Here is an 18066-nt window from a genome sequence, read left to right as displayed (position 1 = left end):
TTATATTTATCAAGCTTCTTCTCAAGTATTTTATGCTATGATAAATTCTTTTTTTCTTGTAAAAAACATTTGCTTGTTGCTTCATTCTTGATGTTTACTATGATCAAAGACTTAATTCATCCAACAGTATATAGAATTTTTCATTTTCATTCTATTATTACCATAATGACAACAATTAAACTGTAGCTTAGACTTTTGTTTGTAGAATATTTAAATGATTGAATAATTCAATATATAGTGCAAGAATTTCGAAGAACAAAAGAAGGGAAGAGAAATGACACTTCATAACAGTCTAATAATGTTGAGATTTTCTCAGTTTCTTATTTGTTTATATATAAGGTCCTTTGGTTTACATTTCAGTGTTGAATATTCATTTATTTTTCCAATTGCTCCAACAGACCTCAAGAATCTTGTTGATCTTCCATCAGTTAATGATCCCCTATCTTGACAATAGGATCTCTATTTAGGAGAAGTAGTGGTAAGGCCTATGTATAATGTACTTTCTTCAGATTCTACTTTGTTGATTTCACTTGGTATGTTGTTGTTGTTGGTCACTTCATCACTTTTCTCTACCACTTCGATTTCTTTTATTCATCTACATATGAGATGCACCATTTTACGTTGTCCATATGATGTTCGTCAAAACTCGCATTTACTTTTAGTATTTTTTAAATCAAACACAAAACTTCCAACATTTAGTTTTAACTTGAGTAATAGTTTTATTAGCTTTAACTAGAGTAATCGTGCCATGCATGTGTAAAGAATAATGCAGTTTGAAGATTCAATACTCTAAAACAAGAAATAGAAAGCTGGTATAGATTAGCTAAGTGTTCATTCTAAATCTATGAATGTTCTAGGATATACTATCCTATGTTCTATGTTCTATCCATTGGCTTAAAATTTTATATAAAGAGAGAACACTAACAAACTTGAGCACTTAGCATCTAACTGCACCAAGTAAAGTTAATTACACTAAGGGTCTCTACTTTGAACATTTTTTTACCGGCAAGAAGAAGACACCTTTCATAATTCTCACATCTACTTATGTGACATTGTAACTCCAAGAAAATACTTGAGGATTGTAGTCAATAGACATTGCATCTATATCAGTCAATAGACATTGCATCTATATCAACAAGTATTCCTTTTTAAACCTTTTTTACTAATAATTTTAGCAGCTCTAAGTCCAGTAAATGGGGAGTTTTAGCCTAAAATACTCTTTTCTAATATAGGTACAAATATGTGTTTTGCACTTATGGTAAGATAAAGATGGAAACATGATTAGTGAGACTACATTTTTTACAATAGTACAAGTATTGGTATTGTGCACATTGGTTTAATTTTTAATTATTTATTTTTTCTCATTTCAGGTATAAGTATAACCCAAATTCCCTAGAAAAAATTATGTGAAGTAAGATGTTTTGTTATTAGTGGACTGAAGTCTTTGGCATTAATGAAATGGCGAGCAACTGTTCACTAGTGTAGAGTGCATTGCAAACAATGTGGAGATGATTTTTTGAGAAGTACATGTATTAGGTCTTAACCATAAAACACACTTTTCTTTTGACATTATGGTCTATCTTGTGTCATACATAGAGCCAATGTAGTTTTTCTTCACTATGCACCGTCTTTCAGTTATTCCCATATATGTATTTATATTCATTATTGATAGATTGTTGCTTCTGTTTGGTGTTCATTTGGTATCTTGTGTTTGGTTTTCAAAAGAACTTAACATAAACCTGGGCAGGTTATGTATTTCTATTCAGTATTGATAGAGAATATTACTGAAGTGTCTAAAGTTATCAGGGCAGGTTCAACTAAAAGACGACTAATTAGAGATGCCAAACTAATTTGAAAACATGACTAATTGAAAAGCGAAGTCAAGCTCTACCTTACAAGCAAAATGGTTCATGAGGCTTGAAAAGTTGCATATCATAGTTTCAAAATTAAGAATAATTTGATAAATTTAAATTATGATATCATATTAGAATCCAAGATGTAACACATCTTATATGGCGAATAACTTGTGTCTTTCTATTCATCAATAAAAGATATTTAAACAAATACATATGCTTCTATGAAAGAAAATTAATCAATGTAAATCAAGGAAATCAACTAAGAATCTTCTCCTATAACTAAATTAGCTATAAATGGAAGATATAATATTTACACTGATTATATTCTATAACACTCCCACTTAAGTTGGAGCATAGATGTTTATCATGCGCAGCTTGTCACAGTGATAATTAACCCGATCCCCATTAAACGCCTTTGTTAACAAATCAGGTAGTTGCTCTCCTGTCTTTACATAATCGGTGAAAATCAATTTATCTTGGATATTCTCACGAATAAATTGAAAATCTACCTTGATATGATTTATTCTTTCGTGATACACAAGATTTGAGGCAATATGAAAAGGAGCTTGATTATCACACTATAGTTTTACTGCTGTAGAATGTCTCGTTCCAATTTATGTCAATATGTGATGTATCCACATGATTTCACATGCGGACTATGCATTAACTCTATATTCCGATTCTTCACTAGATCGCAATACAACACCTTGTATCTTACTTCTCCACGACACCAAATGACCCCCAACAAAGGCACAATAACCAGAAGTAGATCGTCTATTTATTTTACATCCATCCCAATCAGCATCAGCAAAGCACTCAATGTTAGTATTTCTTTGGTTACCATACAAGATACCAAGTCTAGGGGATATTTTTAAGTAGCATAAGATCTTTTCCAAGGCTTCCCAATGTTTTGAATGTAGGTGCAGAGATGAATTTGCTAACAACACTCACAACAAACACAATATATAGACACGTTACAGTGAGATAGTTTAGTTTCCCTACTAACCTACTATATCTCTCTGGATCATCAAAAGGGCTACAATCATCTCGGGTCAGATGTACATTAGGAACCATTGAAGTACTATAGGGTTTCTGTTGACACCCACTTTTGATCCTCCTCAATAGTAATTAACTAGTGAGCTTCTCGAGTTTAAACAATTTAAAATAATTAATATAAAATATATATAATATATATGTATATATATATTAAGCTTGCAAGTTATTTTAAATAAGGTTTGACACTTTTATATTGTTTTAGCTAACGTATTTGTCTTACATAATTATTCGTATAGTTATTTAAATTTTATTAATATTCAGAAAAAAATAATGATAGTAATATTTTGTTTCATATGAATATTTTGTTAATTATTTTAGCTTATATTTTGAATCTTTATTTTATATTCGAGTTAATTATTTTATTTTGTTAACTTTAAGAAGCTTGTTAATTAAATATGCTGATTTGTCTTATTTTAAAATCTAATAAAATTGGCCAATTATAAGCTAATTTGACTGAATAGGTAATGTTGTTAACTAAAAGACCGAAATTGGGCCACGCTTTTTGATTTTCCGCAGCCCACCAAATTGCTCCATTTTTTTCCAGCCCACCTTTTTAATTGTCTACCAGTCAATCAAATTTCAGACCTAGTGTTAATTCCCAGTCCACTATTGATTACTTATCCCTTCAACCCGACTCTTGTACATTGTCTTCTTCGCCAACGTACAATTACCATCAAGGACGCCTAAAGCAGTAACAGTGGCCAGCAGCACGCGACTTTGTCCTTGGGCATAGGAGATGTCACAACGTCTCCCCTAAGAACAATTGGATCGATCGACATCGTCCATTTCCCTCTTTCATTTTGGAATGATTTCAGAGCTTCAGAAAAGGTGTCTACTCCGAAAGAGTAACAGATTTTCGAAATTCAAAATTCATGGGCCAAGAGTGATCCGGATTTCATCTTCACTCCCATTTTCCCTAAACCTTAATTCGTCCCCCTATATATTAGATTTTTCTGTACACTGAATGGGGGACGGAAGAAAGAATATTGATGAAGAGTTATATAGAATTTGAAGGTTTTTTTAGGCTGGATGGAGGAAGAAATAGAAAGAAAAAATACAAATAATATACCGTGTTCATCAATCGATCAAAATACGTACAAACAGGCTCCAAACGATAAGAATTTGGGAGTTTTAGCTTAGGATTTTTCTCTTCTCTGTTCGTGGTCGTGTGGGGGAAGAGCTCGTCCTACTCATTGCCGTCCGGTTCGCTGCTAGAAAAAGGTAATAGCTCTTCCTTCACTCCTGCTTTAGTTCGATTCTAATCATTATGTGTTAAACCTATCTCTGTTTGATTTTCCCTGGCTACATCCATGCTTTCTTCATTGCTTTCACTTCAAGATTCTTGGTTGAAAGGTTGTTTTGTTTTGCTACGAGCTTTCCAGTCTATTTTCATTGTTGTTTGGAGTCCTAAGTAGACATCATATTGTTCTACTCATTGCCCCAAGTTAGCCTATGAAACTGTACTTGTAAGTGTTAAGATCAATTTTCGTATTGTCGTGATTGCACTTCAACCTTTCTTTGATTCCCCTGCTTAATACGTCTTCAAAAATTAATTTTTCTTCCTTTGGTTTGTTTCTGCTGGCATTATTAAATGGATTTGGTGTTTGGTAACATGGAATACCAGAAATGCTCTTGTCAATATCATTGTTCTGTATGAATTTAGTCGGCTAGAATGTGAAAGAATTTTTCTCTGTTAAATGAAATCGCTAGCACATATGTGTTGTTTTTCGAATCCCTTTTCCTTTCTATTTAGAGTTCCGAAAGTATCAAATGTCTTTGTTATGCATGTCTAATTTTCTGCATATGATATCAAGTGATATTTTATTTATCTGCTACTTTAGCTCATATGCAGAATGTTCAAAGATTCACTCTTTTAGTATAGGGATTTATATTACTTTTGCTTGGTTTTGGATTATATTTTGAGCATTATAACATAAAATTCTCATTCATCATTTGTTCAATACCACAAAATGATTGTTCCATTACATGAAGTTTGCTGTTAGTTATTTTATTTACGGGGGGAAATTGTATGCGGGTTTATGGAGGAGAAAATGGAGGAAATATTAATTTATGAGCTAGTTTATTTATTTTTCCCTTATGGCAAATCTATTGCTTGTATTGCCAAGATTTTCATACATTTATTTGAGTGTGATTCTCTTTTATGTGTGGTTTGTTTGTTTGATCGAGTAAATATCATAATCCTTTAAATATGTTTTTTTCATTAGTTGCTGCAATTAAATCTTGCTAATGTATCTTTCTTTTTTTCTGTGAACTCTTCTGGGATCCTATTGGACTCCACGTCCCGTTTTGCATTCCCCCATCGAGCCACGAGGGCTTAATCCCCCCCGAGTAAGTCAGCCTTTTCGAAATTGATGTACATGTTGAGAGAAGCAAGTATACTGCTGGGAATTAAGTTTACAGGCCTCCAAAGGCTCAAAACAAATGGATATACCGGCCGTATACATTAATATACAAACTTAATATACGATACACATGTGCAAAAAAAATGTGAAAACGCAGGAATAAAATAAAGAATATAATTTTCAACAAAAATGCAGGCGTAGAAGGTCCAAAGTGGGGTCCTGTACGATCTATATACCAGAATATACATAAAGTGTAAACACAGAATATTTTGAAAGAAAATAGTCCTAAAGGCCTAAAAATTCCAGCAGCAGAAAATGGGCTCAAAGGCCCAAAATTGATGCTTCTATCCCTACTCTTTATATATTATTATAGCCACTAACATATTATTTAATTTCTTGTTCTAATTTAGTTAATCCCGAAATATATATATATATATATATATATATATATATATATATATATATATATATATATATATATATATATATATATATATATATATATATATATATATATATATATATATATATATATATATATATATATATATATATATATATATATATATATATATATATATATATATATATATATATATATATATATATATATATATATATATATATATATATATATATATATATATATATATATATATATATATATATATATATATATATATATATATATATATATATATATATATATATATATATATATATATATATATATATATATATATATATATATATATATATATATATATATATATATATATATATATATATATATATATATATATATATATATATATATATATATATATATATATATATATATATATATATATATATATATATATATATATATATATATATATATATATATATATATATATATATATATATATATATATATATATATATATATATATATATATATATATATATATATATATATATATATATATATATATATATATATATATATATATATATATATATATATATATATATATATATATATATATATATATATATATATATATATATATATATATATATATATATATATATATATATATATATATATATATATATATATATATATATATATATATATATATATATATATATATATATATATATATATATATATATATATATATATATATATATATATATATATATATATATATATATATATATATATATATATATATATATATATATATATATATATATATATATATATATATATATATATATATATATATATATATATATATATATATATATATATATATATATATATATATATATATATATATATATATATATATATATATATATATATATATATATATATATATATATATATATATATATATATATATATATATATATATATATATATATATATATATATATATATATATATATATATATATATATATATATATATATATATATATATATATATATATATATATATATATATATATATATATATATATATATATATATATATATATATATATATATATATATATATATATATATATATATATATATATATATATATATATATATATATATATATATATATATATATATATATATATATATATATATATATATATATATATATATATATATATATATATATATATATATATATATATATATATATATATATATATATATATATATATATATATATATATATATATATATATATATATATATATATATATATATATATATATATATATATATATATATATATATATATATATATATATATATATATATATATATATATATATATATATATATATATATATATATATATATATATATATATATATATATATATATATATATATATATATATATATATATATATATATATATATATATATATATATATATATATATATATATATATATATATATATATATATATATATATATATATATATATATATATATATATATATATATATATATATATATATATATATATATATATATATATATATATATATATATATATATATATATATATATATATATATATATATATATATATATATATATATATATATATATATATATATATATATATATATATATATATATATATATATATATATATATATATATATATATATATATATATATATATATATATATATATATATATATATATATATATATATATATATATATATATATATATATATATATATATATATATATATATATATATATATATATATATATATATATATATATATATATATATATATATATATATATATATATATATATATATATATATATATATATATATATATATATATATATATATATATATATATATATATATATATATATATATATATATATATATATATATATATATATATATATATATATATATATATATATATATATATATATATATATATATATATATATATATATATATATATATATATATATATATATATATATATATATATATATATATATATATATATATATATATATATATATATATATATATATATATATATATATATATATATATATATATATATATATATATATATATATATATATATATATATATATATATATATATATATATATATATATATATATATATATATATATATATATATATATATATATATATATATATATATATATATATATATATATATATATATATATATATATATATATATATATATATATATATATATATATATATATATATATATATATATATATATATATATATATATATATATATATATATATATATATATATATATATATATATATATATATATATATATATATATATATATATATATATATATATATATATATATATATATATATATATATATATATATATATATATATATATATATATATATATATATATATATATATATATATATATATATATATATATATATATATATATATATATATATATATATATATATATATATATATATATATATATATATATATATATATATATATATATATATATATATATATATATATATATATATATATATATATATATATATATATATATATATATATATATATATATATATATATATATATATATATATATATATATATATATATATATATATATATATATATATATATATATATATATATATATATATATATATATATATATATATATTTTAATGAAAACAGAAATTGTGACTCTGCTGGGGACTTATTAATTTCTAACCATGAGATTTGACTGTTTGACTAATTGTTGTAAGTTGTTAAAATGATGTTTGTGCTGAATATTTTTAAATTTTCATAAATTGTCATTGCATTTCATGGCTCTTCTTATATATATGTATAGTATATTAAAGGAAGGTTTGTGGAACCACACTCGGACTTTTTTATACTCACCCTCTTTCGAAATTAGCGACAATTTATTGGTTCGTTATTTGTCCAATGGTTGTCGCGACTTCCAGCTCAAATTGTCTTTTTGGGTTCCTGGCCCTTTCAAAAGCTACTCCTAGTAAACTAGCGTAGAGCTGAGCCGAATTCCGAATTTAGGAGCATTTGAACTAAGATGACCCCACTCCCAAGGCGTGTTGGGCCCATTAGAAGCACACCTTGTGTCTACTTGGACCAAATTTCTATAAAAAGACAATCATGCTTACGTGTTGATTAAAGGATATATATGCATTTTGAAACAATTTTTTCTCTACAGGGTGGGGGGTTGACTAATATTTTATTGCTATTTTTGTAGGTTGAATCTGACACACAAGCCTTTGAAAACAAGAATGGTTACTATCCCCGATCCCTTCCTCAAAGTTTGGTGGAGGTTCATGAACAACGATGATAAAATGATCGTTCAGAAACGCATAGGTTACCTTCAGTCGCTGCTAGAGATGAATGCTTGGCCTGGCCTAATTGGGACGATGGTGAAATTCTGGGATAGTGAGAACATGGTCTTTTGGTTCGGGGAAGTGGAGTTGACGCCAACTATACAAAAAGTTCTTATCAGCTATGAAAGTGTCGCCATGTGCAACAAAAGGAAACGACATCCAAATACAGATCTCTTATATCCCATAATATGGGATTTTGCCAAAATTAGAGAAAAGTTCTCATTGGTTAAAGCTGAATGGATGAACAAGCTCCCTGGCCCAAATATACCCTTCAGAGAATTACATTATCGGTTCGGGTGTGAAAGGGCTTATGAGAAATATAAATACGAGTTCCTTTCAAAAGAAAAATGGAATGAGATGTGTCCCCTCACATTTGCAATATGTTTGCTAGGAACGATTGTTTTCCCTCAAGGGCCAAAATACACTATTCATCCTAGTGTGTTTATGGTCTCTCATTCCATCTTCTATGAAGTTGATTATAAAACATTAACAAAGTACTACACTTTAGGACCTATGATTCTGGCCGATATCTATAGGGCGTTAGACAAATTTCAGAGCGGAGAATGCTTTTTTCAAGTGTGTAATCTTATACAACATTTGTGGATGATGCGACATTTGATCAAGACTCATAATCCAAAAGAGCCAGATCCCCTAAGGTGGTCAGATGAGCTACACGGTCATGATTGGTGGTTGTATCACAATCGTTGCAATAAGATTGGAGGAGAGATTTTTGTGTATTCGAAGCTTCGAGGGCTGAGAGATGAAAACGTATAATGGTCAATAGATAGTTTGGTGGTAACTAAGAGTATGGTGGTTCGAACAGAAAAGGTCCCTTATTTGGTATTTGGTGGGTTAAGAGGGACTGGACCATATGCTCCCGTTCGAGTTTTGAGACAACTAGGAGGGAAACAAGATTTGCCACAGATTGCAGATATGAGGAAATATGCAACTGACCACGAGAATGGACGAGTTGCGTTTGCTGAAGACATGTGTAGGATGTGGAGATCTCGAAGAGTTTTGGGTGAACCTGTACCAAACAGGTTTTTTCAAGAATGTTTAAGGGAGTACAAAGAATGGTTGAAAAAGAGTCTCGCTGGAACTATTGAGCATGGTCCAAACTTTCCTATCATTATTGCAGATGTTGGAGCCAATCATCAAGTCCAACTTCACCGACATCAAGATAAGTTTGATAGGAATGAATTAGAGCATCAACGTCGTCACTCAGAAAATGCCAAAGTCGTAGCTCGATTGAAACAAGAACTACGAAGAGCCAGACAGGTCATGGCACAGTTAGATGATAGCATGGAACACCAAATTCAGTCGATAGAGGGGTTAAGACATCAAGAAGGAGCTCGATTGGAGAGAGATCGTCTCAGGGCGAACATATATGCTATGTGGGAAGAGGTCAACATCACCAAGAGGACCAGACTTGATGAAGGATAAGAGGAGGCTTGAATTTTATTTACCATCCCCTGCGTGGGACTGTTTTATTTGTACTTTGTTTTGTAATTTATTTTCAACACTATTTCATTATTTTATGTTTATAAGACATTTTGAATGCTATTAATGAAGTCTTTTGGGGATAATAAATAAGGTTTAAAAAGCATATACATCCTTCAATTCGTTAGACCTACCCTTGTCATAAAAGGGTCACAAGCATGTTTAGGACGAGATATTTGTGTTTATCTGCTTATGTGTTATGTTGCTATGAATGAGAATATCGTAAATTCACTCCTATGTAGAATTTTCCAAAAAAGAATATACAAAAGTCACTATTACAAAATGTCCGACCGAAAATTCCAAGTCTGAAGTTTCTCACTCAAAACACACCTCCTATACAACAAATCCTAAAACATTCATTCTACCGTCTCATGAAATGCAAGATTACTGCTATGGACAAAGGTAAGAACATCCAGATTAAACTTAATGGAGAAGAACTACAAAGGAAGATAGAACAGATAACTCGGAAAATTCAAGAAGCTAAGGAGGAAGGGCTCAGAGTCGACATGGCCACCACAATCTACAATGCTGCAACCGTGACGGTGGATGAGGATATGGCATCAAAGATGAAGAGAAAGAAAGATGTTGATATGGAGACAGAAGACTTGCCAGGGAAGTTGGACATACTTCGGTTGAAAGTGCAACAAAGAGAAGCGAGAGAGGCGAGGATAGAATCGGAGACAGCCGCTCTGTTAGATAAAAGCATGTCACTTGATAAGGAGCTTACAATGGAGATGGAAGAATTCACTTCCATGAGGGAAAGGATGGATGCACTAAGGAAGAAGAACAAAGCCTTCCATAGCATCATGACTGATAAACTTCAAAAAATGGGAGAAAAATACCCCGTCTACGAGCAACGGTCCAGTAGTGGTCCCGACAATGCTCACCCAGAAGCAACTGAGGAAGACGACGATGAGAAAATTATCTACAAGCCTCCATTCGTTAGTCGTCTAAAAGGAGGAGACTAATGCAGCAACAAGAATGGAAATGACTAACGTGTCTTCATCATTTCATCTTTTAAAAGCTTTATTGTTGCCTTTAAATTCCCTTGTAATCGTTATGAACGATTGAGTGAAAATGTTTTATCTTGTACTCGAACTACGTTAGGTCTGAATTCTCCTTGTGAGATAGGTAGGCAGCCTTCCCAGGCTTGGCCCCTATCTTTAACAATTTTCATTCTCCCCTTCATGTTACGAGAAGATACGTAGACCAAATCAACGGACGTCAAAGAGCAGCAGCAAGAAGACTAACTCAACGTGATTTACCCTTTCCGAGACAACGTCAAACTAAAACAAGAAAACTCCTACTTATTAAAATGTGTTTCCGTCCTCACTCGTGGGTTGAAGATATCCTCAAACAAAGAAACTTGTGTTTTTATCTGCTCTTTATGTAATATTATGCATTTTGTACTCTTAATTTGCACTGACAAATCTGCCATTGAGTTGTTTTCCTTTTCACAAACTTTGAATCTGATCTGTGTCGATAAAAATCTTGCATATAATCCATATTTCACCAGATCAAAAGGTCCCGCAGATTCCTTCCCTAAACAAAGCTCAGACAAAGGAAATATTGTTATGAGGGATAATAACGAAGAAGTGAGTCATTCTGATGTTGTGCTGGCTCAACCAACCATAGCGTACCAGAATGAGTAGATTCTACAGCTGATGCAACAGATTGCATAGATGAGAGTAGAAATGCAAAGGAGACAGGATCTACTTCCACCAGGATTTGATGTTAACGCTGCTGATGGAAGGCCTCCAATCTACTTCCCTTCCTCAAATATGGATCCAGCTCAAAACCAACCATCTACACCTGCTAAGAATCTGTCAGTTATATATATCTGACTACCCAAAATCCCCAATATGCTTCCGCATCCAACTAAACTCCACCTCCTCCTCAAAACAACCATCCCCAAATGCCACCCAATGCTCAAAATACGCACCATCAAACTGCTTTTCCACCGCAAAATCAAAACCAAAATACTTTTAACCCCCAAACACCCCACCACCACTTAAATCTGAATACTAATCCTCAGACGTACCCATAGAATTATCAAACCTCTCAAAATGCTCAGATTCCCTCTGTAGCTCCACCCTTACAAAAAAGAGCCACTTTCCAAATCCCCTCCTGTCGAGCATTATGTGCACGATTCTAAGCTGGATCATTACGAGGAAAAGGAAAAGGAGCAGAGGGCAAAAGAAGAGGTAAAGGTCGACATAAAAGAAGAGATCAAGAAGGCCATGAAGGAGCTCCAGTGCATCCTTGATATCGCCGGGCTTAGTTATGAAGACTTATGTATTTATCCAAATTTGAACCTTCTAGAAGGGTTCAAGATCCCAAAGTTTGACACCTTCGGAGGAGTGGGAAACCATATTTCTCATTTGAGAGCCTTCTGTGACAAGCTTGTGGGAGTTGGAAGGGATGAAGCTTTATTAATGCAGCCTGTACGGAGAAGCTCTTGAATGGTTCACATCGCATGAAACCACGCAATGGCCCTTCTGGGATGCATTGGCCAAAGATTTTATCGATCGATTTGCTTACAACGTAGAAATTGTGCCAGACCGATACTCTATGGAGAAGATGAAGCAAAAATCAACCGAGAGCTATAGGGAGTTCGCCTACAGGTGGAGAAAAGAAGTGGCAAGGGTGAGACCACCAATGTATGAGAAAGAAATCGTTGAAGTATTCGTGCGCGTGCAAGAGCCTGAATATTATTATAGAATTATGTTGCTTATTGGAGCAAAATTTACCGAGATAATCAAGATTGGTGAGACTATCGAGGACGGTTTAATATCAGGAAAGATAGCCCGTGTAGCCTCACAACCTGGATCTTCAGGGTTATTAACAAAGAAAAGAGAGGAAATCGCTGCTGTTTCATATGGGGGAAGGAAAACCCCCAGGAGCTCGTCATATTCCCAAGGTCGTTCCCAGCCTTCCCAAAAGTCCTACCAAGCTTGCTACATCCAATCTAGTAGTCCCAATAACCCTGTAATTTATCAGAATGCTACCGCCACTTATCCAAACGTCCAAGTTCCGCTATACCAAAGTCCACCCCGAATTACCAAAATCCATCTCCCATTTACCCAAATCATCCTCCACCTTACCAAATTCCATCTCCCTACTAGGGTGTTGCTCCCAACATCGCTAACGTACAGTCGAGCTATCGAGCACCCCCTCCTGTTTATCAAGTCCAAGCTCCACTATACAAAAATTCACCTCCGAATGACCAAGCTCCATTGCAAAATTACCAAACAAATCCATATCCTAGAAGCCAAGCTCCCCGTCAAAATACGAGAAGTTATCAATAGGTGCCTCCTCCTCAACAAGGCAGTTATGAACCCCCCCCCCCGATCCAGATTCATGAAGAATCATTCAAGGAACTTCACTGCGCTCGCTGAAAGCCAAACAAAGCTGTACGAGCAACTGGCTGATGCGGCCGGATACATCCACCCAGTGGGGCTCAAACCCGTGGATGTCAATTAAAAATTCTACATACCCGATCAGAGATGTGCTTATCAATCCAATAGTTTTGGGCATGATACTGAGGATTGTATCAACCTCAAGAACAAAATTCAGGATTAGATTGACCAAGAGGTAGTCTCTCTACAACCAGCGGCACCAAATGTCTATACCAACCCGTTGCCAAATCATATGGGCGACAAAGTCAATATGATCGAGACACACGATAACTGGTGTGGATTGAAAATGATTACTCCCATCGTTCACAATGATTTGGAAAAGGCTGTAGCTTTTTTAAGCATTAAGGATAAGAAAGAGTTCGTTATTTTGACACCCGCAAAGGTTGTTGCTTTGGTGCCATCAAAAACTCTCATCAAGCCTAAGTTTGTTATTGAAACTGTTGCTGCTCAAGGCATGACCAGATCCGAAAGATGTTACACTCCTGATGATCTTGCACTCGGAGGTCAAAAGAAGGATTAGGCTAATAGGCCAATAAGCAAAGGAGAAGCGGAGGAATTTTGGAGAAGAATGCAGCCGGAAGATTAGTCTATCATCAAGCATTTGGAGAAGACTCCAACCCAGATCTCCGTATGGGCACGGCTGATGAGTTCTCAATCGCACTAGCAGGCTTTGATGAAGGCTCTCGATGATACGTATGTACCTGCGGGCACAAGCTGTGATAACGTGGCCGCTATGATTCACCAGGTTATTCGAGGGCTGGTACGGTCAAACATACTTCTCAAATTAGTAGTAAAGCGGTCGTAGCAAGTAAAGAACCCAACTAATGAGGTTGGGATCGTTCCCACGAGGAAAATAGTTCAGACATAACTTTAATCTATTATTACTATTATTTAGCCAATTATTTTCTTAGAAAACAAAAGACAATAAAAGGGGGGGGGGGTTTATTTCTAAAGTAATGAAAATAACTAACTAAATTAAAGTAAACAACTAAAAGATACAAATCTTGGAGTTTAATCAATTAACAAAAGTAATTAGGGTTTAAGTGTTCCCCCCCAAGTTATTATATTGATAATTCTAACTATAACAATTCTTTTCTAGTATCGTGCATGCAAAGTGATAAGTTATATAGTTCTAAATCCTTGGTCCAGCATCTAAAAAATTTCACTTTGCACCTTGGTCCGGCTACGTGTGTGACTATACTATCCCTTACCTTTACATCATATTAAGATTTGTATTCGATATTTGACTAACTTGTTACCTCGTACCAATCACACTAGACTATTATTTCTATGTGAATAATTCTTTTCCTATTAGCTACCTCCTTGGTCCAGGAAGTAGCATTAAGGGTTGTTCTAACGTTGGCCATTCGTTAAAAAGACTTCTAAACGAAAGAATTATCTAAACAGGCAAGACTTTATTCTGGAAATTAATTTAGTTAGATTTTACCTCATTGTTCACCCATGGTTCACAGAATCCTAGTTATGGAGTTTAGTTACCCATACTCATAATCACAATATTCATATATTTAATAGAAGAATTCATGCACTTAATTTGATGAGAAAGAATAAAATCTAGAAATTCACTTGATTAATCAAAAAAATCACAAACAATCAATTCCAGAAAAAGTGTAACAATCAAAAAGTCTAATATCAAAGAGTTTACTAACAAAGAGTCTAACCAAAAAAGAGTCTAACCCAAAAAATGAGGTTTTTGGAACTACTTATAAAAAACAAAAACCTATTAAAAGAAGGACTCTAATTATTTAAAATTTGTCAAAACGCGGCTGGGTGGATGGACCCCACGACGGACCGTCATGGCCTCCGTTGTCCCATACTTCACAAATTCTTCTGTTGTTCTTCTCATTACCCTCAACGGCAGGTATGACAGACCATTCCAAGCACGACGGTCCGTCAAGGGTCTACGTTCCATAACATTTAAACTTCTTGGAAATTGGGTACTGGGACTACTCTCTGATCAATGCGACGAACCATCAGGACGGACTGTCGTGGCTATGATTGTTCGTCATGAACTTCCGTAATCCCACACTTTGTCAGACTTCCCCATCTCCCTTCAGCTGCATCACTATGTTGCCACCTACGGACCGTCGCAAGCTTGACGGACCGTCATAAACTCCGTAGGTGGTAACTTTCCTACATTTCTTGTTCAAAAACTTCCGCTTTCATCTTTGGAGAGATTTCCTGCAAATAAAAAGAAACTTACATAAAAATCAATACAAAAAGGCTTTTGGACACACACTAAACTTAAGGAAAAAGCATTAAAAATACCGTGAAACCACGACATATCAACACCCTTAACTTAAATTAATTGTTTGTCCTCAAGCGGCGCACTATGACTCACTACACAATCTTTGTACAATAGCATCCATATTTTAGCTTTCGCAATCATTTGGCTATCAATCCCGATCAGTCTCATCATATTTATGCATGTTATCACTATTAGGATTGAATTATGTGGAATCAAACCATGACACAGACTCACCACACACTAACACCTATCCTCTTTAATTTCTCACGGAGGTGCTAATATTTCCGGTATTGCAAGTAGTGTCCTCACTTCAACACAACATCCTCATTTTTCACACAATGATTTCAGTTTGAGCATGAGGATTACTTTTCAACACTCACTCTCACAACAAATTCACAACTCATTCATACATATTGCCATAAACTTGCCCTTATTTTCACTTCTTTAAGTTCGCCATACATCTCTTAGGATCACGATAGGACTTTCTTATCTTGTAACATTGACTCAGGGTCAGGTAGGGTATATATAGACATACATTAGTGACTTTTTGCCCTCCTTGACATGTCGGCTAAACATACCACTTTGTATCATTTTATTTCACCCAATTTCTCATATTCTTTCACCTTGCTATTTTCCCTTCTTTCTTCATTTGTGTAAGTGACTCTCTTCTTTTCTTGCTTGTATTTACTATATTTTTTTGTTTCACTTTTTTTTCAATAGGTGCTAGAGTCACTTTACTTTTGTTCTTTCTCTCTCTTTGTTCATTCAACCCCACTTTCTAGCGCATTCCTTATCATAGCCACCCTCAACTCATGGGTTTGCCATGAGTCAAAGTACACAATACCCAAAATTGGGTCAGGGCCACAAAAAGGCTGTTTACTGCATTAGCCACCCTCAACTTATGCTTTTTGCATAAGATGGGGTGCACATGTCTAAGGAGAGACCAGGGCCAACACATTATTACCAGAAAAGATCAATTGGTGTGAAAAAGAAAGGTCTATGTTAAGCTCATATCATTTGGATCAAAGAGGCATTAGTTTCAATTTTTTTATTTAGGATAAAAATTGGCTATATTGAACAAGGGCCTATGATCCTTTCCTAATTGGCTATTATACCTTACTTTTAGCAGGACTAACCAGACAAGTTCTAGCTCAGTACAAATAGTGGACTATTAAAATTTTCCTCACACTCACTTGACATTTCATTACTATACCGGAATATCAGACACCTAGTTCGAGTCTTTGACTTAGGGTCATGCAGTGGTGTATCTCTATGTCATGCTTAGAGCCACACATTTATCAATTACTATGCCTAGCCATGCATCAGTTTTATTTCATCAGGATATCATTTTTGTTTTAGCCATTATGCTTCAGAGTTATACTATGTACACAAGATATAGACATGCCGATTAAAGAATAAAAATAATCAGCCTCTTGGGGAAAAAGAACACAGGTAAGAAACCCCAAAAAAGGATCGTGAATTGGGCTACTCAGACTTCACCCTACCACTCACTTTACATTTAACCCACCCCCAACAAAAAGATATGTGATTGTTCCCAATGCATAAAAAAACAGAAATACAAGAGTGGTAGATGAAGAAAACCTGGGGCGCAAAGCGCCGGCAATCATCAATCTTGTGGGTCCGGTTCCTCGG

General features: G+C 31.2%; 1 protein-coding gene across 3 annotated transcripts; it reads left to right on the top strand.

The window, feature by feature from the left end:
* Window positions 1-3505: 3505 nt before the first annotated feature.
* LOC107032720 lies at window positions 3506-10814 on the top strand. Of its 3 annotated transcripts, none has more exons than XM_015234295.2 (2): window positions 3506-4133; window positions 9090-10814. In XM_015234295.2, the coding sequence occupies exon 2, from the start codon at window positions 9124-9126 to the stop codon at window positions 10000-10002; it is 879 nt and encodes a 292-aa protein (XP_015089781.1). In that variant the 5' UTR covers window positions 3506-4133; window positions 9090-9123; the 3' UTR covers window positions 10003-10814. The 3 variants fall into 2 exon arrangements, with proteins under 3 accessions (XP_015089781.1, XP_015089782.1, XP_027768048.1); XM_027912247.1 differs by lacking the exon at window positions 3506-4133 and adding an exon at window positions 4142-5261.
* The last annotated feature ends 7252 nt before the right edge of the window (window positions 10815-18066 follow it).

Source organism: Solanum pennellii, chromosome 10 (genome assembly GCF_001406875.1).
Source record: "Solanum pennellii chromosome 10, SPENNV200".
In the NCBI taxonomy this organism is placed as follows: Eukaryota; Viridiplantae; Streptophyta; class Magnoliopsida; order Solanales; family Solanaceae; genus Solanum; species Solanum pennellii.
This window is presented reverse-complemented; position numbering and strand designations above follow the sequence as displayed.